The sequence below is a fragment of the Spermophilus citellus genome (assembly GCF_964194105.1).
Source record: "Spermophilus citellus genome assembly, chromosome: 1".
Taxonomy (NCBI): domain Eukaryota; kingdom Metazoa; phylum Chordata; class Mammalia; order Rodentia; family Sciuridae; genus Spermophilus; species Spermophilus citellus.
In genome coordinates, this window is record NC_138182.1 from 237,789,174 (window position 1) to 237,816,646 (window position 27,473).

Sequence of the window (27,473 nt, forward strand, 5' to 3'; positions counted from 1 at the left end):
AATCACAACTATTTTTTAATGTTCATAAATTCTGTAGATGGGGAATTTGTGAGGGCAGAGCAAGATGAACCATCTCTGCTCTATGATCTCCAGGGCTTTATTTGGAAAGACTTGAAGGCTAATGGTGACTCAAGTATTCTGGTTGCTGGAATTATTGGAAGTGTCACGAACTGGTAAGTCGAACACTTAATGTTGGTTGGTAACTGAGACCTTGATGGGGGAAAGTAGGACTTTCTTACAACATGGTAGCTGGGAGAACAAATATTCCTAGAAAAGTAGATGGAAACTATATCTTATGCTTTATACTTGAAAGTCATAAAATATCAGCAAGTTCAAGAAGATTCAAGGGGAAGAAATATGAACCCAACTTGTCAAGTGGAGAGAGTGAAAAAAAATCATACTTTATGAAAAGCATGTTGCTGGGTGTAGTGATGCATGCCTATAATCTCAGTAGCTCAGGAGGTTGAGGCAAGAGGACTGCAAGTTCAAAGCCAGCCTCAGCAAATTAGTGAGGCCCTAAGCAACTCAATAAGACCCAATCTCTAAATAAAATATAAAAATGGCTGGGGATGTAGCTCGGTGGTTAAGTGCCCCTGGGTTCAATCCCTGGTCCCCCGTATCCCTGCAAAAAAAGAAGAGGCTCATGCATGTGAATGATATTATAATGATCATTCTTGGAAAATAAAATCTGCCACAGAATTCATACTTCAAAGAAAAACACATAAATAAAACCTACAAATTTCCAATGGGAAAATGGGGGTGCAGGGAGACATAAGCAAACCATTTATCAAAGGAATATAAATGAACTGAAAAATGCTTAGTTTCCTTCATAATTAAAAGAGTACATTAAACAGACACTACTTTCTACTCATCCTAGTGACTAGAATGTGGACTAACACATGGGGACTGCTGGACACACTCATCAACAATTCGGCAGTATCATCACTATTGCCGAAACATGTCTTTTTCTATCCAGCATATACACTTCTAGGGATTTTCTTGACAAATTTTGAAGTATACAAAGACAGGCGAGAAATTATGTTTACTGAAGCACTCATTGTTTACATATAACCCCGAAGTGAAAACAATCTCAATCTCTCTCAAGAGCAGAGGTTCTCAAATATTTTTACCATAGGGCCTTTAAAAATTTTACATTTAAAAGTTATTGATGACCTCAACAAAATTTGTTTATATAGGTATTATATATCTACCAATACTTACTGAATTAGAAATGAGAAAAATTTAAAATTATTTGTTAACTCATTTAAAATAACAATAAACCCATTACATGTTAAACGTAAACAATACACTCTTAGGGAAAACGATTTTTTCAAAACAAAAATACTCCTTTAGGAAGGAAAGTGACATTGTTCATTTTTTAATTTTTTGAATCTCTGTAATATTTGGTTTAATAGAAGACAGCTAGATTTTCATATTTATTTCTGTACTTAATTTGTTGTGTTTTGGATGAAGAAAAATCAGCCTTTTCCAGATATATGGTTGGAAAATGGTGGAGTATTTAAGAGGGTCTGCAGATCATATACTTTTCTTTGAAACTATTCTAAAACTCACAAAAAGTATTTTCTTAAAGGTCAGTTACAACAAGAAATCTGAAACCATATCACAGACTTTTCTTTCTCTGTTACATTAAAATCCACTGGTCTACCCATTTTGCCCTTTTAATAAATCTTTTACCCTTGAAAGATTTTTTTAGAACATGAATTCAATGTTGGTCATTTGGAAAATATTGGTTCAGTGAGTTCTTCCAAATGTTGAAACATTTCATTATCAAAACATTATAATCTTAACACCACTGCCAATTGCATGAAAAAAACACCAGGAAACTATCAAACTCATGGGGATACAAGATGAAACTTTTCCAAAACTTTCATTTTTGCTTGAAGGTGCAAGGTTTAGTACTGGCAACAATTATTGTTTGTTGTTTTTCTTAAAGTAACAAGCTTTCTTTTCAAGAAAATGTATTCCAAATATCCAAGTGTGAATAACCATGTTTTTTTTTTTTTTTGTCGGTTCTTTCACATTCAAATGATGCTGCTTGAAAAAGGTAGTAATTCAAATACACTAAACTTCAAGACAACCACTGTTACAGAGAATATTCCCAATTTGACACAAACAATATTTAAAATATATATATTCAAAGTAGAGACTTAATAAAATTAATAACTTGTACCATTTTATTAACTACATTCTGAAATAAAAATAATAGAACTGCCAGGGAAGAATATATACTGTAAATAATTAGTATAATATGCTTCCTTTGCCTTTATGCCAGAGTCACATACAACAATTTTTTGAACCTACAATGCTTTTGCAGTACTGGTGCACAGTTCACACAATAAAAGGGTTACATAATATCTTACCATTATTTCATATTTCAAGAGTATAACTTAATACTCTTGAAGGGGTTGTGAGGACCCTCAGTTGTCTGTGGACACCATTTTAAGAACTGCTTAAGAGAGGCATGAGATGAAAATCCATTCAACAGAATGCCATCATATGTAGCCATTAAGTGAAATGATGTGAATCTAAATTGTTGTTCATGCAATCTATTTATTACATTTAAGAAAAATGAGCATCTATGATCCCTCCTTGAGGAGGCTAAGGCAGAAGAATCACATTTGAGGCTAACCTAGGCAGTCTAATGAGATCCTGTCTCAAAATAAATAAATAAATAAATGGTGCTGTTGGGCAGACTGGGATGTAGCTCAGTGGGAAAGCACTAGCATGCATTAAACCCTGAATTCAATCCCCAGTCCCACAAAACAAGCAGATGTGTAGCAGTTGTAATTTATAAAATACATACAGATCATGCATTTATATATGCAAATAAATTATTAGGAAAGATATATATCATATATCATAGCATTAGTAAAGGTTTCTTGAGGAAAGGATATTTCATATCATGTTTCTTTTATAGTTTTTAGACTAGTATAGGTTACTGATATAATTAAAAAAAATCTCTTCAAACTGGCAACTTCCATATGTAGAACAATCCTTTAAAAAGAATTCTTAATTTTCCTCCACTGAAAGATAGGTTCCTCATAAAAAATACAACATTACTAATAATTGAGAAAAAGCAGAAGAGAAAAGCAGAAATGAAAACAGGAAAAAGGGCTATGAAGGTAATTCAGTGTACATGGGCACGCTACCTAAATTACTGCAAGTAAGTTATCCCAAATTAGTCCAACTTCTTCACTTATACACCTTAAGCTTTTATTTACATTAAGCCAACACCACATTTCCAAAGTTTCTAAATAAACAGAGGCAAATTTACTAAATTCTCTTTGATTAAGGTTTGTGGTAACAATTCAAGTAAATAAGAGGGAAAGAGTGAGGCTGCCTGCCCTGCAGCACTCAAGAACAATACTGACACCATCAGGCAATTAATTAATCAACAAAAACAATAACAACATCCTTCAGAAGTCATTAGTTTATATGGTTCCAAAGGCATTTTCAATAGAGTTTTCATTTCCAATGTCTTTTGATGACTATTATGTAGCCTACTGTGAAGGATCATAACTCCTGTGACCTCAAACTACTATCACAGGAAGAACTGTTATCTCAGGAGAATGCCTGATTATCAATTTGTGTCTTTATTACATCTTAGCTAGGTTATTTCAATTCATTATTTCCCATCCTCTTAGACTGCTTTAATGTCACTTGCAACCCTGCAGTTTTTAAGAGCTCAATTGCCTACTGCAACAGTGTTTTTCAAACATTTGGAGTAAATTTAACTCTGGTTTTGGGGGTTTTACTTGTAAGGAAAGCTATGTTCAGACTACAAGTTTGAAATATTTACTATTTTTATATAGTCAGTCTTAGATAACTTTATGCAAAGATGACTCTTTACATGTTTCAATATCGTCTGGAAATGAAGATAAGGATGTAGTAACAGTAGTGTAACAATCAGGTAATAAATTTAAAAAAAAAGGTACATTCTGTGCAAAGCATAAATAAATCCTTGCATTTCAAGAACATGGCCTGGTAATAAGCTAATAGTATTAAATATTTTAAAAACAATAATATATGCTCTATTGATCAAAATACACCAGAAGACAGGTTCTGAGGGCAGTAATATTCCTTAGAAGAAAAAAGGCTTTAATAAAGATCAAGGCTTTGCACATGGTGTTTGTATGTGGAATGACTACAAAGGAAAAATAATTCATTTTGAAGATGTTCCTTGACTGTGATTGTAGAGAGGTCATGAAAAGTAGTTACACAACCACAGCAGGAAGTACTGTTGGGTACTTGACAAAGTAAACAAAACTGCTTTTAAGGGAATGTTGAAGTGTGAGGATTTATACACATTTTTAATAAATTGGACCTAAAGATAATCAGATTTGGTAGAAAAATCTGTAACAAGTGGCAACCAACATATAAGTGATAACAAATAAGTAACAACCAAAACATATAGATAAAAGTTAATGGTAAAACTCTTTTCTTTGCAAAGACACAATAATTTGTATTCATTATTTTTTAAAAATTTCTAAAAGGTGGAGAAAGGAAGATAGATTTTACTTGTTAATAATGTTATCATATCAACAAAAACACTCAAAATGAGAATTTGGGGTTGATTCAATTTTATTAACAAACCAGTTTCTGAATACAGCTTCCCCCCACCCCCCATCTATCTACAAATTTTATAAAGTTGCTATGTGCCAAAGGCTGAAGAAAAAAATGAAAACATTTTAGCAATTTTGAAAGGGAAAAAAATCATATAGCAAGTCACCAGGCAGCAAGCATGAGTACTTCTATGTTATTTTTTTAAAAAAACCAATAATGTAATTAAAATAAACCTGACAATTAGTTTAAAATACAGAGGTTTTCAGAAATTATCTTTGACACCGTCATGCATTATGTGAGCAGACTATAAATAATTCACATCAATGACTAAAGAAAAATCTATAAGACAGGGTGATGACTCCCTCTGTCATCAAAATAAAACTTAATGTTTATAGCAGCACAATTCACAGTAGCCAAACTGCGGAAACAGCCTAGGTGTCCATCAACAGATGAATGGGTAAAGAAAATGTAGTATATTTACACAATGGATTTTTATTCAGCCATAAAGAAAAAATGAAATTATGGCATCTAAAGAAAAATGGATAGAACTAGAGGCCATTATGTGAAGTAAGTCAAATCAGAAGGTTCAGTGTTGTATGTTTTCTCTTATATGCAGAAGCTAGAGAGGAAAAATGAAAAGATAGGGGTAGATCTCATGAAAATCAAGGGAGATTAGTAGAGGAAAGGACCCAGAGGGTGGGAAGTGGGGAGGGAAAGGAGTGATACTGGCCCAATTATATTGTTTATTGTGTACATACATTAATACATTAATATGAAACAACAAATCCTATCAGTATATACAACTAACTATAAAACACCAATAAAAAAGTAGGAAAAAACAAAAATTGAGAATTTTACAAATTGAGGAGAGATTAAATAATTTTTATCTACAATAGTAAAATTGTCTTCAAAAGAATTTAGTAATATAATAATAAGCAAAAGTTCTTTCATTATGTGTTACAAAGTTGTCAACTTGATTGCATTGTTTCTAATAAGAAGTTTGCTATCATTCCCATCTCTGTTCCCCTTATCTGCAGTTTTACTTTTGTTTCAGTAATGGATCACAGTCCAAAAATATTAAAAGAAAAATTCCAGAAATAAACAATTCAAGAATTTTAAACTCCATGCTATTCTGAGTAGCATGATAAATCTCAAGCAGCCCTTCTCATTCCTGCCAGGGACATGAATCATTTCTGTGCAGTGTTTTGACAACATATATGCAACCTCCCTGCTAAGTTATTTAGTAGCCATCTGTGTTATCAGATTAAATGTGGTTGTTATCAGTATAATAGGGACTTGTGTTCCAGAAACCTTTACACAGTAATCTAACACTACATTACAAGGCCCACATTATTTACGTCACTTCAGATCACCATGTAAGGCCTATCTCATCTCATATCATCACAAAGAAGGGTGACAGCAGTATAGTAATATATTTACAGAGAAAGGGGGAGAGAGAGAAAACAGAGAACTTCACATAACTTTTATTACTGTAATAACTGGTCTACTTTATTACTAGTTATTTCTTCCTATGGCTAATTTATAAAGTAAACATGGTTTTAAAACATAGTATACGTAGAGTTCAGTACTATTCATGATTTTAGACACAGGAGGTCTTGGGATATATTCCCTGCAGATATGAAGGAAATACATATAATGGTGTATAATGCACCTTTTCCATCCAACTACTTTTATAATGTTCTCCTTCACTCTTTTAGAGCCCATTCCAAGGGCTGAGGATTGGCTGGGTTGCTACTGCCTACGAAAACAACAACATTTTTGGATCCGACACATTTAGGAACCACCTTAAGATGATGACTAAGTAAATCAAAATTTTCTATTATGTAACCTTTGAACTAAGCACTTACACTTTTCTTCTTAGTAAATAATTTCATTTGGGTTGAGGCTGTGGCTCAGTGGCAGAGCGCTTGCCTAGCATGTGCAAGGAACTGGGTTCAATCCTTAGCACCACATAAAAATGAAACAAATAAAATAAAGGCATGCTGTTCATCTATAACTACAAGTCTTTTTAAGAAAATTTCATTTTAAAATGAAAACAAAACCTTTACTGTTGGACATATTTTTAAAAACAATAGTTATTATTATCTAGAAGCAATTGCTTCCCCTTTCCCTTCAAAAAATGTCTAATGTTAGAGACATAAGAGTAAAAAATGATATAATTCCTTGAAAAGGCACAATTTATACTTGTAACCTTGAGGTGATGAGTAAAATCAATTGTTTGTTTCAAGTTATTGGAACATTAGTGTTGTATTATGATTAGATATATTCAAGGTTAAGACACATGATTCTGTCTTAAACCATAAACAGCTGTGGTGGGAAGGGGTATATATTCCCCAAAGATAAACTTAAAATAACCCTTTTTTAATGAACCAGGGGCTACACCTTTGTATTGTCTTAACATATGCCCTAACTGTTCTTGATTTTACTGAGATGCCTCCTTCCTCTAGCACTTTACTTAATGCCCTTTCGGTTTTGTTCTTAATGATTTTTAATTCCATATTTCCGTGACAAAGATACCCCTCACTAAGATAATGCAAAACAAAACGAGACAAAATGAAACAAAAATGGAACAAAAATTCATTATGACAGCCTTTCTATCCTCCTGAAATGTACATCTGTCCTTTTTCCCCTATCTGTCTCTCAGACGCAAATAGTTTTTCCTCAGATGTGAGCGGTTTTTCTTCTGTCTCACCCATCTCCAGGGACAGGCAACTTAAAACAAAAAGCAAAACAAAATGAAACAAAACAAAAGAGAAACAAAACCAAAGAAGAATCTTAAATTGGCCACCCATCCTCTCGCCCTGCCCTCAGGGGAGAGCAGTTTACCTTATCACTTACCCTCAGGCCACCAAATGCCAGTCTGGCTGGGCACTTATCAAGCAGAAACTAACTTTACTTTTAGAAAACACACACACACACACACACACATCCCACCACAGAGCTCTTCAGGAATTTCCCTCAGAGCTCAACTGGCACCACCGGCTTCCAGTGAGCCTCTCAACCCCCACTCCTCCCGCTTTTGAGGCTGATTGGCTGGGTCGCATGGGCGGAGCCAAAAGAGTTCCCCAATGAGACGCTCCGTGGTCTGAAAGGGCGGGGAAACAGCCCAATGAGCATCACAGCAGAGGAGCCAATCAGCTGGCAGCTGGAGTTTGCTGGGGCGCTGTGAGCCAATCAGCTGGAAGTTTGCTGGGGCTGCTTGGGCTGTGGCTCTCAACACTGGCATTTTTAACATTTTTTTAAAACTAAGAAAATCTTAGTAGAGATGACAATATAAATCTACTTCAAATAGCTACTGAAATGAATAAACTTCAAATTAAATCAGCCACTTTAAAAGGTAATGGCTGTTCTATAAATCAATTCTACATATAATTAGAACAATATTGATAAAATAATCAGGCTTCAAGTAAAATTCAGGATCACAAAATGGAATCAAGAAACTCTAAGTGTTAGTTTCAAAATGATGTTCTTGCAGTACTCTTTGAGACAATATTTTGCTCATTTTGAAAATACAGTTGAATTGAGAATGAACTCTTATATGATGTTACTAATGAGGATTACATACAGAATGAAGAACAGACTTGGGTAGATTAATTTGCTAAAGATCGATATACCAGATTAACTAAAATTAATAAAGTTTACACAAAAGCTGAATAATTGAATGCTTATTATTCATTGACAAATTCAGAATATTGTGAAGCAAATTATAATATTTTTTCATAGTGCCAGTGATATTAATGCTTAAAAAGATGGGGATGAGAGTGGGGAAAAGACAAATTTTTAGAGTATGCCAAGAGCTATCACCATTCTAAGTGAAGAAAATACACTTTCCATGAATTTGGATACTATACAACAGGTTCCTTTCAAGTGAAAACACTTCTGCAAGTATATTCATGGGTACGCTGTACTGAGCAAGAAAAGAAATGGTAATAAGCACTTAATTAAAAAAAAAGAACATAATATTTTTTTGGCAGCTCACAGGCTCTAAAATCTACTAATACATTTTCCCCCTCACTTCACAGATGAGACAAAACAGCTAGAGAATGTCAAGACAGCTTGTTCAAGGTCACAAACAACAGAAAAAACACCACTAAAATTCTAGTCTTAATACCCATTAGATGTTGTCCTTCTCTCTATACTAGTTGCTAGATCTGACATAAAAGTAGAGTAAAATGAATTAAATGTAGTTTAAAGAAAGGCTGTCAGTGCAGTATTAGCCATATGCTGAGGATGAAGCCTTTGAGTTTTGACAGGAATAACTCAAGAACTGAATATACTGATTAGACAAAAATAACAATGAAAGCAAACATTAATGACTAGATGCCCAGTTTCTCCCCAAATAATTTTATATGTTCATTTATGTGTATATCTATGAGGAAGATACTATTGCTGTTTTTGCTTTGCGAACGAGGAAAAAAGGCAATATAAAGTGGTGAAGCCAGGAAAGAATTCCAAAAGTAGAACTTATTATGTGTCTCAGTCAAAAATGTATTTAAAATTTAGAGATTGATTTTTAAAGGAAAGATATTTTAGATGTTTCCTACTATTTTGTTCTTGTTTTTTTCCTTATCAGATTCCTCTTGTGAGAATTAATGATTTTTATGTGAGCTAGCAGTTAATTTAATTTTAGGGCATTTGGGGGGTAGGGCGAGGAGGGTACCTTGTATTGAACTCAGGGACACTAGGGCACTGAGCCACATCCCTAGCCCTATTTTGTGTTTTTATTTAGAGACAGGGTCTCACTGAGTTGCTTAGCATCTTGCTGTGGCTGAGCTGGCTTTGAATTTCTCCTGTCTCAGCCTCCTGAAGCTGCTGGGATTACAGGTGTGTGCCACCAAGCCCAGCATTAAGGGCATTTTTATACTGACCTGTGATGCGGATCAGAAAAAGTTCATTGTGGGAATTCATAAAATAATAGGGAATGAAAGCGATTTCATTGTTTCTGTCCCAAAACAGAAAGGTTTCAGAGTCACAAGTATTTTATAAGTAAAAGATTAAAACCCCTGGGGGGATGGATAGGGAAGAATGAAAAAACTTCGGATTGTGCAGAGGAGAGAGGGGAGAAGAGGGTGTGTGGGAATGTAGGGTGGAATGAGACAGACACTGTTACATGTATGATTACACTACTGGTGTGACTCTGTACCATGTTCAACCAGAGAAAGGAGAAGTTATGCTCCATTTGTGTACATGTGTCAAAATGCATTCTACTGTCATGTATAATTAGAACAAATTTTAAAAAAAAAGATTAAAACCTCTGCTCTGCTAAAATTATTTCAGATCAACTTCCTGTAGTAGGAATAAAACTTACCTGTTTTAGGGTACACTCCAAGTTTCACAACTCACATACCTAATAGTTCTGCAACAAGGGATAGGTGGAGAGATACACAGATGGATGGACAAATAAACCAAGAGATATTTTCAAACCTAGAGAAAATAATGAAGATGTGGTTTTCCTTAATTTTCAGAAGCTCCTCTTTTAACTTACCATCTTCTTCCTCTTGTCTTGTTCTGTGGGTGGTTCTTCATCTTCTGTCACTTTTGGTTCCTCAAGATGAGACATCAACATACAGCTACAATTAAAAAAAAGTGTGGGTGACATGTTCTAAATAAATAAAAGTATTTCAAATACACTAAGAATAACCCCTGGAAAAAATCACCAAAAACATGAAGAGTTATACATACTAAAATGTGAGAAATAGACTTAGGTAAATAAGATTTATATTTCAATAAGTTTTTTTTAATTATAAAAGGTATCATACTTTAAAAAAGAGCTAGTTACATCAAAAAATTCTAGAGAACAGAGAGGCTACATTTTGGGAGCAAATTTTTGCCAAATGCATGTCAGATAGAGCATTAATCTCCAGGATACATAAAGAACTCAAAAAACTTAACACCAAAAAATAAACAACCCAATTAGTAAATGCAATGAACCAAAATGCTGTCATATATACCTAATTAAAATAAATAAAATTCTAGAGCATTTTACTTGAGCTTTTGAAACAGTAAATTATAAGAAGGAGCTGAGCAGACACTTCTCAGAAGATATACATCCGATCAACAATTATATAAAAAAATGTTCAACATTTCTAGTAATTAGAGAAATGCAAATCAAAACTACTCTAAGATTTCATCTCACTCCAGTCAGAATGGCAGCTATCAAGAATAAAGACAACAATAAATGTTGGCAAGGATGTAGGGAAAAAAGCATACTCATGTATTGCTGGTGGGACTGCAAATTGGTGCAACCAATCTGGAAAAAAGTATGGAGATTCTTTAGAAAACTTAGAAAGGAACCAACCATTTGACCCCGCTATTCCACTCCTTGGTTTATACCCAAAGGACTTAAAAGTCAGCATATATAGTAAGGCAGCCACAGCAATGTTCATAGCAGTTCAACTCACAATAGCTAAACTGTAGAAGCAACCTAGATGCCCTTCAATAGATGAATGGATAAAGAAACTGTGGTATATATACACAATGGAATATTACTCAGCATTAAAAGATAATAAGATTATGGTATTGGCAGGTAAATGGATGGAGCTGGGGAATATTATGCTAAGCGAAGTAAGCCAATCCCCAAAATATCAAAAGCCAAATGTTTTCTCTGATAAGTGGACGCTGACTATTATTTTATTAAGGGAGGAACATGAGAAAATGGAGGAACTTTGGGCAAAAGGGAGGGAGGGATGGGGAGGGTACACTGAGGCAGAAAAGATAGTGGAATGAGATGGCAACATCGTGTACAACCAGCGAAATGAAAAATTGTGCTGCAATTGTGTGCAATGAATCAAAATGCATTCTGCTGTCATATATACCTAATTAAAATAAATAAAATTCATTTTAAATTCATTTAAAAGAGCATTTTACTTGAGCTTTTGAAATAGTAAATTATAAGAAATTTATTTATAGGCAACTTTTGAACTACATGACAAAACAAACTAAATACCTTATATCTTTCTTAAAAATTGACATATAAAATATTTCTTTCCCCCAGCCTTGATGTCTGCAGATATTACATGTAATAATTTAAACAGTGATGTCATTACAACACCATTAATTATGCAGCAATCTATTTTGTGCCTCAAATGATATTCCCATGCTCTGAGGTACTTGTCCCTGACAGTACTGGTTCCTTTAGGACAGTTATAAATCATTCTATTTTGATTATCTGCATCACTGCTCCCCATCATTACCAGAGATAATAGACAGAGTCTCCTATTCAGTCAACACTGGTTCTAAGGAGACAAGAAATGAATGTTGTCTAGTGAATCACCCTGATGGAATAGACCCCACACTTTCATAATTTAGAACAGGAGAATTCAGTAATTTATCAGAGTCAGTGGTTCCTAACCAATAAACTACGGCAAAGACAGTCTGGTTTCTCTTATATTTTGCAGCAAGTACAGGTGAAAGACAATTTGTGACTTGGCTGAACTTTTCCTTGGTGAACATAGGACCCTCATCCTTGTTCCTCACCATTAAAATTGTTTTTGGAACAACTGCTTCTGACCCAGTCACAATGGTGTGATCAAATAGTAAGAACCTTAGTCCTGAAAACCAGAAAGAGTTCAATTCCTAACTAATTGTATGGCCATGATCTCTCAGAGCTACAATGCTTCTATCTACTGCAATTAAAATACAGCAATGCACAAATGGCTGTCTAACAAACTCTGGCACCAAGAAAATACATGATTATATCAACCCAAAAGCTATTTAATAAGTAAATGTCTTGGAAGTCTAGATCCCAGTTTGTATTTTAGAACTGAATACATTATCTATTTTATACCAGCTACACTTGAATTCTAATTGCAATAGATGTGGGTCTTCATAGAAGCACACTTTATTTTGCATCAAATTAACTTACTTGTATAGCCAAAATTCTCTGTTTTGGTTTCCCTATGTTCAAAGATAGTAATATAAGTATTTTAATACATAAAAAATTTTCCTCCTTTTCTTTTAATGACCAAACATTACCCAAATAGAATATTTATGCATTGCATTTCTGCAAATTATATTCATTTGGGTCTCAGGAAAATGAAAATATTAAAATTTTTTTTCTTTGATTAAAGAGCCCAATGCTGATATTCTCTTATAGGATAATCTCTCATTAAACGTCAAATGTCACTTTGCTAACAAAAAGTAGCTAAACAATCATTTTTTACTTAAAAGGCATATGAGAATTAATAGATTTCTAGTAGGTTAAAAATGTGTGGGTTGTGAATGTCATAATTATAGTACTGATAAAATAGTAAACAAGTTTAAAATAAGACTAACATTTATAACCACACCTCCACTCTATATTCAGAACAGAAATTATTGGAAACCTCCAGACACTCTAGATGCTAAATCAAAATCTTTCTCAACAAGAAACTCCAACCAGCAAAACACACCAACAAGTGACGGCATAAAATAAGAAACCCTTTAAATTATTTCTGATTAATTTACAAGGTACTTATAGTAACAACTTCATTTAATCTACACAAACTCTGCCTGAGAATTTGTATTTCTCAGTTTCCTCTGTGATTTTCTTTCATGATATACTCCATGCTGATGCTAACATTGTTGCTGAGGTGAGGGGATACACACACTTTGTTAACCATGGTCCTGTATTAGGAGAGATCACCATATGCTTCCTACTTACATTTCTATCTTTTTGGCACTGGTGAAACTGATTTCAACAATAATTATTTTTAATGCTATGTAACTAGCTTTCAGGTAGCTAATGTAAAATACCTACTTTATGGTATGGCCTAATTCACACAAAACTAAACTGACAATATTATTCAGTTGGTCTATGTAGTCTACTTTAGTTGCTTCCATAATCATCTTTCTTAGTAACAGAATCCTAAATCTGTCCAATTATCCTCACCTTCCATGCCACCATAATCTTTCAAAGAGGCTGAGCCCAGTCGCAGGACCAGCAGCTCAATAAGCAAGGATGTTGATCCCATCCTCATGGTCAACGACTGCTTGCAGCAGTGGCATATTTAATAAATTCTAGTCAACTGGACATGAGGGAAAATCTGATGAAATGATTTCTAGAAAAGGTTTACCGTGATCTTAAAAATGACATAAAGAAAAAGATCACTTGTCTGTTCCTGGTCTTGTGCCTGGGCCTACTTTGTTTGGATGTGCGAGGTCCATGCAAATGAGAGTAATGTGCTCACCAGATGAAATAGAAAGAAATCAGGTCTTTAATATGGTTAGTAAGGCTAAAATTAGTGACTCCGCCACTTACCTACAGTAGTTTTTTTGCCACAGATAACCAATTCTTTATTGTTAAAGTTGAAAGTCCTTTTTTAGTCCCTTATATAAATACCTTATGAAAAATTCATTTCTGAGTCCAAGCCAAGAAACAGTCTCCCTCTCCTGATAAACCTATTTTCTTCTTGAAAATAAGAACCATCCGTGTAATTAAAAAAAAAATTTTTTTTCCTTTTAACTGTAGTTGGATAACTCACAACTGTTTTCTATCCAGATGTCACAGGTTTCCAAAGTCAAGGTTTGTTTTTCAAATTCCTTCAATCTTGTGCTAACAGCTTTCTGTTACAATGAATATGTGCTTTTCAAATGCACTGTCTCAAATTCCTCCTGTCAGCAGGTAACTAAATGCAGCAATTAGCAGTGTAGAAAAAGTGTCTTGAAGAACAGAGAAAGAAGCAATGAATTCTCTGGGTCTAAAAAGGTTACTTACCAAGTAGAGCAAAGCATAGGGCATGACACACCAAGAGAAGAAATGACTAGTCAAGGCATGAGTATAAAAGTATATGGCAGGGATGGGGTTGTAGCTCAGGGGTAGAGTGCTTGCCCAACATATGTGAGGCACTAGGTTTGATTCTCAGCACCACATATAAATAAATGTCCATCAACAACTAAAAAATTAAAAATAAGACCATATATATATATATGTATATATATACATATATATATATATATATATATATATATATATATATATATAATTTATTTATTTTAAAAGTGTATGGCATTTTAGGGGAATGATGAGCCATCCGGGGAAGCAAGAGAGAAAGCTAGGGTTGTAGATGGAAGGTCACCATAGAATAGGGTCCCATCATCTTCCTTCTGTAAATAAGTCGGCTTTTTATTTTAGGAAAGTAGGAAAGCATGGATGAGAAGAGGAAAATGAAAAAGAGAAGCCCAATGAAGTCACTAGGACCTACAGGAGTTACAATAACATATAGGTGATATCCTCAGAATCAAGAAATGAGAGGGGCTGGAATTGTGGCTCAGCGGTAGAGCGCTCGTCTAGCACGGGTAGGACCCGGGTTCGATCCTCAGCACCACATAAAAATAAAGGCATTGTTTTGTATCCATCTACACCTAAAAAATTAAAAAAAAAAAAGAGGTTCCTTCTAGTATTCCCATACATTCTAAAGAACATCTGTTGTGTCAACATAGTAAACAAAGGAGAAAAAAATCAATTTACTTCTGTTTCAAATAAGATTACTTCTTTTATAGCTGGTATGTTCTACACTCTGTTGGGTGCAGAGCAGGCTGAACTGTGTTGTCTGCAGGGCAGGCTGAACAGATGTTGGCTGCAAGATAGCCCACACACTCAAACCCCCCTCTATCTGGTCCTTTATTACCTGTTTGTGTCAAGTCCCGCTCAAGGCTGAGCACTCAACCCCCCTTGGGCCAACAAGGCAGCTTGCAGACCCAGAGGCCCCATTAGATTTGGGCTATAAAAACTCCCTCCTGCCAGGCCCCTCTCTCTCTTGCTCTCTCTCTTGCTCTCTATCTTTCTTGCGCGTGCTCTCTCCCTGTTCATCTCATCTCTTCTTTCTCTCTCTCTCTCTTTCCTTCCTTCTTTTCTCTTTGTTGCACTGCTGCAATAAAGATCTTTTGGTCACTCCGAGTGTTGTGGTCACTTTCCTTTCACGCTCTATAGCCTTAAAAACCATGATTTATGAGTCCTTTTCTAATAAATTTTATTGCCTTTAGGCTTTCTAAAATGCCAACTAAATTCTTCCTTTTTACTTCCCCAAATGTTGGCAAAGGATTAGCGATTTCATTTCCCAATGTTCCTGACACAAAATAGCATATAAGAAAATGAAAACATGCTAACTAGATGGCCAATCTCTAGCCTAATACATTTTCCTAGTTTAATGTAACAAACTCTACTAACTTGAAATAAAATAAGAAATTAACAAACCCAGATTCATAAACTTTCAAAATGAAACTCCTCTTTCTTCCACAAGGATTCATTTTCAATACTAGTCTCAAGAAACACTAGTATCAAAATTAATAACAGTCCATTGGTGACTCCATTTCTTGGAATATAAACTTTTATTTTTAGTTAAATAAAGGTGGGACTATTGGAATAAAAAAATAAAAACACTTCCATCCCACCCCCCCCACAAAACGTTAAATTTGAAAATGCTTATATGATTGCATTATGAGGATATTTATGGTGCAAATAAGCATAGGCTGTTCAATAAAGCACAATTATTTTTTTAAAATTATATATGTATGTCACCTGAACTTACATACCTTTCAATGCTCTCTAGCCACACCTATTTATCACCAATCTCTGCCAATCTTTTTCATAAAATCAATCTCAAATTCATCTCAGCATTGTTCATCAAGTCCAGATTACTATAATAGCTAAACATTTTCCTCACCTCCAATGCAGTAGATTCTCAATTTTACCAGTCTGTCTCCCTTCTACAGACTGTGAGCACTATCAAGGCAGAGTTTCAGTGGCTTCCTTTCACAGCACAGTGGTGGGCATACACAAGTCTGAATAAAGAGATCTGTCAACAAGGCTTCCTTAGTGTGAAGGGTTTAATTTTATCTGTCAGTTTGTCTGTGCTACCAGTGCCCAAATACTTGGCTAAATATTATTCTAGATGTATCACTGAGGTTGTTTCTAGATGAAATTAGCATCTGAATCAGCAGAGATAATTACAGCTGCTTGCCTACCCTGTGGCCTCAGTCAATCTCCTGAAGGCCTGAAGAGAAAAAAACTGCTGAATAAAAAGAATTCACTATTGCCTGCTTCAAGCTTGGATGTGAAGCTTTTCCCGACTTCAGGCCTGGGCTACAATTTAAACTGTAGACCTTGTCTCAGCCTCCATAATCATGGGAACCAATTTCTTGTAATAAATCTCTGTATTATATACTCTTATTGTTTCTGTTTCTCTGGAGAAACCTAATACATTATTTATATAGGTAAAGAAAGGGTTTTCTGCTTTGTTCTAATTCATTCTCAATTAAGACAACAATAAAAAATTCTACAGAACCAGATAGATTAACTTTCTTTAACCGTTTAAATAAACAGAAAGGGAAGCTGGATGCCAAGTTAGCTATGTAAGTAAATATTTTATGTTTCTTATGTGAACTTTTCTAAAGTCTCAATTATTCCCCGTGGTCTTCTGAACTGAAACTTATAGAACTCTATATAATTCATAGAATTAGAGGGGGATGATTTGTCAAAGATCTAGTTACTCTTAGAAACAGGCTCAGAAAAGCTAGGTAATTTGTTTCTCTTCCATACTTCCATCTGCTAAATCTCACCACAGGATAAAAGCAACTGCCAACAAGTCTGGGAGTCTAAGAAAAGGAAAAGTGGAAGGTCAATGTTCTAACTACCTATGAACACTAACCCTGCATCTAGGCCTTTCTAGTTTGTAATGGTTTCCTACTCAGTTTGCTTTCTTCCAACATTTCCTCTTTCAAACCAAAACTTTTTCCTTCATACTGAACTTATTGAGTAAGATTTTTTAAAAAAAATATTTATATATTTTTAGTTGTAGTTGGATACAATACCTTTATTTTATATATTTTTATGTGGTGCTGTGGATTGAACCCAGGACCTTGTATGTTGTAGGCAAGGTCCTGGGTTCTACTGCTGAGTCACAACCCCAGCCCGACTAAGACTTTTCTTGACTCTTCCACACATCTATTGATCATTACATTTTTCTGGGCTGTGATCCTGATTTTTAATATAATGACACTGCAGTAGATAATTTCTAAACTTCTAACAATTTCCAGATTCTCATCTTTTACAGTTAAAACACATTTTGTTCTACTTCCTATATCCTAGTTCTCATCCTTCCTTGAAGATTATATCACAGTACCCTTTCTTTGAGTTTCTATTAAAGCATGACCTAGAGTTCTACTATGCAGTGTACACAAAAGGTACATAACTGCCTTTACTCTCTATATTTTCATGTGCTGTGAACCATGCCCTTCTTCCAACTACATTATATGGTTCAAACAGAAGGACAGGAACATCTGAACATACCCTAAATATTCACAAACAGTTGTAAAATTTTTCACATAATGTATTTAAAAAAATAAAACACTTTTCCCAGTCATGTGCCACAAACTCTAATTAGTTAACTTTTTTAAAAAATTGCCTATATCCATGAATGGTTTAATATTTTTGGTTTGTAATCACAAAAAAGTTTGATGCTCCCACTGCATATAAGCTGTTTCCTTAAAAACTAAGTGACAAATCAGGTATATTTTTATTTATGTTTAATAAGATTTAACAACATATATTTGCTTTCCATATTTTTCAAAAAAATATGATTCAAATGGCAATGGCCATAATTCAAATGGCAATCCCATTTGAGATAAAGGCTTTGTAAGAAGAATACAGACTTATCAATGTTTTTAATGAGGAGTAAAACAGTCTAGAATCTCATGAAGCCCTTCTTATCATGATATAAACATGCCCTTTATTAACAGTAATAAGAGGGAAGTTACAACAATCCTACAAACTGCAAAAAGATACATTGATTTTTTTTTAATACCTTCATTTTATTTATCTATTTTTATATGGTGCTAAGGATTGAACCCAGTGCCTGGCAGGGACTAGGCGAGCACTCTACCTCTGAGCCACAACCCCAGCCCTACATTGATTTTTAATAAAAGAAAAATTCAAATTAATAATTGTATAAAAATGAGACTATCAGATTCCTGATAACATGATTTAACTATTCTTCCAAAGAATATAATTTTAACTATTATTTTTTGGAACTAATTAATCATCACATGACACCCTTACCCAACACTATGAAAAGCACTAGAGATGTTTCAACCAGACAAATACAGAGCAACACATCTCATTTCACCCTAAAACTGGCCTGGATAGGGAAATTTTGTAAACTGAAAATAAAAACATGCAGAAAATATCATTTCGAAAGAAATTTATATGCTAATATGCATTTGCGATTTTTAAAAATATTAAATCAGAAAACAATGATTGCATCAAAGAATTCAGAATACAACAAAGTTGATTCCAAGATCAAACATACATAATATATAAATATTTACAAAAAATATATAAACAAAATGGTGAATAAAAAATTTTCTGTATAAAAGACAAAATTGTAAGATTTCTATACTGTACTTATATGATAATAATGAAAAAAAACCAAGCAGCATATGCTTGATTATTCCAATACAAATGTGATTAAATTGAAGAATCCACCTACTCTTTATAAGTTCCTGTTTCAGGATCTTCTGTCATGACATCATGTAGACCCTCCACTGAGATATTGATAATCCCACAGAATTTATCTTGGATAACACTAGAATAAAAGAACAACAAAAATATCAACCAAAACAACAACAACAACAACAAAAAAAAACAGGTTAGCTGGAATACTTTAACAGGCTAATTTGTTTTTAAAATCTAAATATTGTCTTGAACATTAAGAGAAACTGTAGTTTTGAAATACAAAAGAAACTTTCAAAATATATTTCTTAAAGCAAAAAATTTATATTGAAAATGCTTTGCACATAATATTATAAATTTCTTTCAAATATTATTAGTGTATATAAATGCAGAGGAATAGATTATATAGGTAATAGAGAGTTTAAGATTTTAACATAATATTTTGTATTATTTTATAACTACAGATAAAGATACAAAAGTGGTGGCAAAAATCTGTTATTTTTGGCTGCACCCATCTGTAACTCCAATGACTTTGGAGGCTGAGGCAGGAAGACAAATTCAAGGTCAGCCATAGCAGTTTAGGGAGACTTATTTCAAAATAAAAAGGTCTTGGGAATATAGTTTTGTGGTTCACTACAAAACCTGGGTTCACTTCCCAGCATCAAACCCCAAATCTTGGCTCTTCTGAAGATACAAAGATATGAACAAGGAAAAAATTTATAGTCTGTAAAGAAAATATTTGTAAAATGTATGTCTGTTAAAGGACTTGGATCTGGAATAAATAAAGAACTCTGAAAACTCAATAAGATAAAAAATAAATTCATTTTGAAATAGTTAAAATCTGAAGAGACTCTTCATTGAAGAAGATACTCAGGTGGCATGTGAGAACCTGAAAGGATATTCAACATGATTAGGTGTTAGAGAAATGCAAATTAAAATCATGAGACTAATAAATACATTAAAAAAATAAAAATCAAAATCATGATACTTTAATTAATAGTAAAATTATGAAGACTGACAGTACCAAGTGTTGGAAAGAATGAAAACAGAAATTGTAACACATTGCTATTAATAACTTAAATGGAATATTTATTTCAGAAAACATGTCAATTTTTACAAAGTTAAATATATACCACACAACGAAGAAATCCCACTCCTAGGTATTTACCTAAGCCAATACAAGTATTCTAAGGCCTGAATATGAATATTTATGGCAGCATTATTCATAACAGCCCCAAACTGCAAATGACTCCAATGTCTAAAGAATGCCTCAACAAATTGTGGAACACTTAAAAAAAAAAAATATTGGGGATTGAACTCAGGGACACTCAACCACATCCATAGCCCTATTTTGTATTTTATTTAGAGTTTTAAAATACACCACCTGCAGTTGAGCAGCATGACTTACACTGAAGGCATAAAGTGGACCCCCATTACACCACCTTACTTCAGAAGGATATTTTTATGTTATTGTATTTCCTGAATGGAAGAACTAAAATTCTAAAGATAGAAATACATATACAGCCGATCTTATTTGGTTCAGTGAGAAATATGCTAGAAAAAAAGAAAGCCAAGTTAGTTTAGCTACTATATAATTCATTTCTTCAGGTCTCAGTCTCCTCCCTCTGTAAATGAAGGCTGGACTAAGGGCAAATATGGAGATAGAAGAGATCCATTGCTGAAACCATAATTAAACACACCTCCATGCTAAGGCAGGCAGGATCTGAGATTTTCTTGTCGTATCAGCATTCTGACAGCTATCAGCATTGATTTCAAATTTAAAAGACAAAAGTTCTCCATATTATTACCAGGGCCCTTGATCTGCCCTTTGTTTCAATATTATGTAGAGACAATCCCCTCACCTACAAGCCTCAACTCCATACCTATGAAAACCAGAAATTTCACAAGTAATCAAATGTCATTGCTGAGTACTGTTTTATTTTTTTTCCCTCAAAATGCTGATTATGAATTTTCCTAACAGATATCTAGTAACCAAACTTTGAATGTGTTCTACTATGTGATGTGAAAATTAATTATGAAGTAGCTCCATTAGGAAAAATTTCTCTCACCCTGGAGTATCTATTAAGTACCACAAAGGACACGAGACTCGAATTCTAAGGTTGGAAAGAGAGAAAATTACTATGGCCCAGAGTAGAAAAGAATTGAAGGCTGGCTTTGAATGGGAGGTGCTGACTCTAGAAAGCAATAAAAACTGACCAAGAGGAGTGGGAGGAAAATATCAACGCCATATTCTGCAATCAGTATAAAAGGAGAATTTACAGAATAATTATCTTCAAATCACCTAAATTTAAAAAGCGCTCATCAAAAAAGATGCACCTTAATTACTTCTCATCAAGCAGCAAATTGGAAAAAAGTATGCCCAAATTATAGAAAAACAAAAAACCAAAGGCACTTCTACTTTTCTGGTATATAAAATAGGTATTTAAATAAAATAAGCATTAAGAATTTATAAATTCATTTACTCCTATTGCATGTATTACAAAAACATTCCCCCTAAATTTGTAAGTGTAGCATTTTATGTAGCATTAAGCCTCTGCTTCATGTTTAATTCATATAACACTCTCAACCCTTGTATTTTATAAATTAAGAATCAGTCTTGTTTTTTTCTTTTTTATAACACACAATCTTAATTCAAGGAATTATGTGCTTTAAATGTGATTAGACATTTAAAGTGGAAACAACCAGAGAGTCATAAACCCTAAATGAAATGAAAAAGGTTTAGAGGAAGATAGGGAAAAAGAAGCGGCTTTGTATTTATATAACCTTATATACATTACCTCCTTAAATTTAAGGCACTATTTTCTGTATTTCTTGATGAAAACTGCCCAGTTTATTATTTTATGTGTACTAAATGTTAGAGTCATAAAGCAGGACTTTATTAGAATTCTCAGTGTGTCATCTTGTATTAGTCCTCTCATACCTGTTCAAATCTGATGGTAGGCACAATATGAAAGAATTAAGGGCAGCGAAAGACAACTGTGTAATCTAAGATCTCACTTAGTTCTTAACCCCTCAAACCACTGCTTAGTGTGAAGTGATAATTCATATTAAAAACAGATACACACAGGTAGGGATGTAGTTCAGTGGTAGAGGCTTGCTGAGCATGCAGGAGGCCCTGGGTTCAGTTCCCAGCAACATCTTCCAGCTCAAAGGGAAAAAAAAAAGGAATTTAGAGAAAAGATTAGCTAAGCTGTATGCTAGTAATATACACAACAGCCCAACAGAAAAACCAACATTCAGGAACTGCAGGGAAGAAACAGAAACAAAACAAAAATCAACTGAACTGCTTGTTCTAGGAAAAACAACATTTTGATATAGACCTATTAGCAGACCTCAGATTGGCTCCGTATAACAACAAAAAAGGAGCAATAATAAATAGGAGGTAGACTTATAATAGTCAATTCACAAAGGAAATGATCAGAATAAATGGCTCTATGTATTATCCAGGCTAATGCTTTCCGGTGAGTAGGTCATTATGGTTAAGCTAATTCATTAGTCAACATTATGTGAGCCCAGAAAACATGTCAGACACCATGATAGGCCCGGGGCATAAAAAATGACTACACCAGGGAACTCATAAACTAAAAGTAACTTAAAATGTAATGCAAGTGTGCTGTACCTTTAAATGTTATCTGTTCTTTGATTTAAAGGAAAAGGCTATGTAAAGTTGTGCTGTAAGATCAGGAGCCCCTTATGGACTACAAATCTGCTGGAAAGATGAAGAGAGAGAACAAAAAATGAACATCTAATTTTGCTCAAAGTCATAATATCCTAAGTAACCACCTTTCTCAACTGCAAGGGTATTTCTGATTTGTTAACTGGCATTCAACTAATTTTGAAGTCAGAGCATTCTGTCTCCTGCACGTTGCTAGAGAAGCAGTGACAAACACTATTTCCTGTTCCCACCACTGGCCCCTTGAGAGACTTGACTCATTCTATCACCTAAGACTTTGAAACTTTCAAGTTAACTCATCTTTCATGGACTGCATTAGGACTGATGCTCCCTTAAATCAAGGAATACCAATTTTTAAATAAAGTTCTTATTTTACAATGTTAAATGGTATACTACTTTTTTTTTTTTTAATCCTGAATGCTTCAAGGAAACAAATGGGTACTTGCTATTCCGGTCCCTTAAATATTATTTCTCTCTCCTTAAAAACTTTCAAGGACTATCAAGAGCCTTAGCAGGCTCTAGTAAACCCATCTTTCCAGAGCTGTAGTACATTGATCTGCCTTTTGCTGGTTTCAGGTAGTTAGATCTCTATCTGCTGAATGGCAGGGTTCCTAATTTCAGCATATCAAACTACTCCTTTCTCCCTCCTCCATGATGTTCTTCCTCCTCTTGCTTTCACCTTCATCCACAAGTCCTTCATGAAATTTACTGACCACCCTCTGCCGGGTCCAGCCCTGGTAGGGGGAGAGGGTCCAGGGGTCCTGAAGGAGGAGTGGCGTTGGCAAAAGAAGAAGAGTTGGGACGACAGGTTGCAAGTTACCAGCAGCCTCCAGAAGAAAATCTGCTGCCCCTAGAAGTACCTTTATTTTCATACCTTTTTACAGGTGTTTTTTCGGGCAGTTAATGGATAGCTTTAAAGCCTGAAACTTCTTTGATTTACATGATTTCAAGAGTTACAATCTTTTCTGACATATACTGATTACCTAAGATATGGATACATTGTACAAAATGTTTTTTATAACCTTAGCCAATCATGATTAAGCTTTTACATTTTCACCTCAATCACTAGGTGCTAGGCGACGCAACTAGACTACATGTCTCTGGACCTATTATTCACTTCTAACTTTAAAGCATACCTATAATTATTTCATTAACTTTAAAGCAAACTTATGATTATTGGTAAGCTTTCTTACTTCTAAACTAAAATCCCAGGAAAACACACTCAAAATAGTGAAAGTCTATTACTTAAAAGCCTACTACTCTGAAGTGCCTCTAATATATATATATATATATATATATTAATTTTACATTACTCTATTTTTAATTTCCAAGGTAATTTCCTTTTTTCATATAACCTATTTAAACTGCTTTCTTACAGAGATTCCTTGATCAACGGCCAAAGCACACCAATTCTTATGTCTTTGTAATCTTTAACTATAAAGGGCAGACTTTACACCTCAACCCATTTGTCATTTATATTAACTATGTGTTTTCCATTTTCATCATAAATTTCTGTGTAAGGCAAAGGAGGGTGTGTTGGTGGAGGAGGGGGGGAATGTATTTTTATTAGCCTCTTGTCCTCGAGGGGGATACCATAAGCTACATTCAGTGACCTTGCACTGTTGGCACAGCAATTGTTTTTCTGTAGCTAGGCTGTTGTACAGGTTATGGCTGCAGGATGGGACTGGGGGGGGGGGGATTAGTGTAAATTGTTAACCATGGAATAAATATTTCTTGATGCTTAGGTTTGAGGAATAACACTATTGTTTGTATCCTGAGAGATACTGAAACACACTTCATCGCATGTCTCAATTGTATCCTTAGTCTCATTCTGGGAATTTTCCTACAATCTCAGGCAATACGTACTTTTCTTATTGACTGATATATGCCCTGTTATCCATATCATGAGTATCATAAATAAAACACTTCACATTCCTGATGGTTCCGGTTTCCAGTTGGTGCGGCCCTGCTGCAGCATCCCCACACTGTGACCCTGTTAGACAGAGGGTACAGGAACACCTTCACCAACCCTCTATCACATGATTGAGCACTCTTGACTTTGGATTTCCAATAATACAAAACTTTGGTGCTACTCACTTGACATGCAATTTGTAACATCTTTCATACTACTTTTTTTCTAACATCCTTTAATTTTTTAGGATTACTCTACCTAAAATTATGAATAACTTGAAGCAGAGACTATGTGTTGTATGTATACATACATATGTATATAGATAGATATACAGATATTTTCCCTCCACACAGGGTAACATTATGTATAATAATGTTAATTATGTATATAATAATTAAGGCAATTAATGATTCCAAAAGCCTGAAAACTGCCCTATTGTTTTCTTATTTAGTTTATTTTTACTTCAATTTTAAATTACAAGTCTGGATAGCAAGTTGTAGATAACAGATATTACAACTGATAACACTAGACTTGAGCCAAGAGTGTGTCAGAAATTTATTTTTGAAATATTCATTTTAAAAACTGCAAGGGAAGAACATCAAGGAGAAAAGACAGAAAAATGGAAAGAAAAACCAAAGGGAAACTTTTCTTCCTATTTGTCACACTTTGGCTTTTCTTACTTGTTTCATATATTATTATTCTCATAGACACGAATTACAAACATGCTACAAAAAGAAGACAGACCTTGTTACTATTGCTGTAATTGTTTTTTTGTGTTTGTTTTACCCACAGTGTTGGGGATTAAACTCAGGACCTTGCACTTGCTAAACAAGCATTCTACCAATGGACAATACCCTCAGCCACAACACAACACATGCCATTGTAAACATTTGCTTGTTTTGTTCTTCAAGTACAATTAGCCCTCTTTTATCTGCAGGTTCTACATCTATGGACTCAGCTAACCATAAATCAAACGATTGGGGGAAAAAACTGCACCTGTACTGAATATATACAGATTTAATAGTGTTGTTATTAGTGTTCTTAAACAATACAGTAAAATGATCATTTAGATAGCATTTATATTATGCTAAGTATTAAAAGTAATCTAAGAAATGATTTAAAGTATATGAAAGGATTGTATAGATTATATGCAAATACTATATTATTTTACATAAGAAACTTGAGCCTTATATATCCATGGTTTTTGACATCCACAGGGGTCCTGGATAATACCCCCTGGATACCAAACTATTATGTGATAAGTTACACTCAGTAAATAAAGACAATTTAATCATCTAAAGATCCCAAAAGCTTAAAAATGACCCTCACATCATTTAAACCAATTCTACATCATTTTTTTCCAGTCAGGTGCACATGAATAAATTAGTTCTTACATCTTATTTTAGTATTTCTTAAAATTATGGCTTTTCAGGCATTTTCAGGGTATATAATAAAATATATAGCTAGAGTATGTGAAATACAGAAATAACAGAGCATTTTTTCTTGCTTATGAAAACAGTGTAATAATCAATAATCTGTTTACTCAGATGATTTAAAAAAATAACAAAACCACAGTGGCTTAAAATTATTTCTCTTGTATCATTATGAACTCAAACTACAGGTCAAAAATTAAATGTCTGTACAAAGCCAAAACAAAATTTTCAATTCCCAAGGCACAACTAATTGAAATCTTATAACATTCATTTGGTTAGCTTCAATAATAAATTAGACTGAATGTGAACAGGTTTCCAATTTCTTTTTGTCCAGTTTTTATTAGTATTTTTCTATTGAGTATTTTATATTCCCATTTTTTAGATAACTATCCCATCATAATAGGGTATGGATCTTAAATTCTCCTCTGTAAGTGATGGTTTTATATATTTATATCAAGTCTTTATCTCCATGGTCCTGAGAGAAGAATAGGTAGGCAGAAACACAAAAAAAATTTCAATGAATTTTTAAGAAGTTTTGCAAGCTAAAACTGATAATGGAACAGGTTTTCATAGTAGAAGGCCCAAGAAAGGAAAAAAAATCATATTAGAATTTTCTTTGACCTAACATGACCATTATTATATTAATTACAAATCATACATAATTAATACTTGAAGTTGTTTTTGCACTACTGTATCTTAAACATAAGAAGTTCAATGAAATTAGGGTAATTTAAGAAAATAAGCAAGTTTGGGGGCACTAAAAGTTACAACCAAATAAAATAGTAACTGTGTGTCTCTGCTTTTATCACTCAATAGGATTAAGCAAAGAACAGCAGTTTACTGAAAGAGTCAAAGATTTATCCTGATTTATGAGTCTTACTGCAGAATTTCTATGGCCTCAGAGACTATAAAAAGTGGTTAACATTTACATTAAAATTGCCCCCCCCCCTTTAGATATTTTCCAGGACCTAGACTACAAATACTCTTGTTACCTAAATGGAAACATACGTTCTTTCTACACAGTGTTTCTCTGCATGAACATGGAAAAGCATATTAACAAACTTAGGTCAACTATTCCTGCAATTACCTGGATTTTTATATTAAAGAATGTGTCTGTGCGTGCATCATAAATGTTGTAGATTGTCAAATACAAGCTATACAATAAATAATTACAAGATAATCACAAAGATATACTTTCAGGACAAACTAAAATAGTCAACTATTCTATTATTAAAGGTATATGAAAAGGTGCTTGCAGTTTGGGAATGAATTACTGAGAAGTCCTATATGTCACATAGCTCAGACCAAAATGAGGGCAATGTGCTATAGAAAACAGTACATAATTATGGGACTTGGACAAATATGAAGACACTGATATCAACAACTGGCAAGAAACTACTC

General features: G+C 34.0%; 1 protein-coding gene across 6 annotated transcripts in view; it reads right to left on the minus strand.

Annotated features, from left to right (window-relative positions):
- IPO11 (importin 11) overlaps positions 1–27,473 on the minus strand; it is a 218,473-nt gene that overhangs the window by 19,050 nt on the left and 171,950 nt on the right. For all 6 annotated transcript variants that reach the window (XM_081293441.1, XM_081293442.1, XM_081293444.1 and 3 more), the window contains 2 exons: positions 19,071–19,166; positions 10,091–10,175 (listed from right to left, as the gene is read on the minus strand). In XM_081293441.1, the coding sequence (XP_081149567.1) occupies positions 10,091–10,175; positions 19,071–19,166 (181 nt within the window). The remainder of the gene's footprint in view (positions 1–10,090; positions 10,176–19,070; positions 19,167–27,473) is intronic.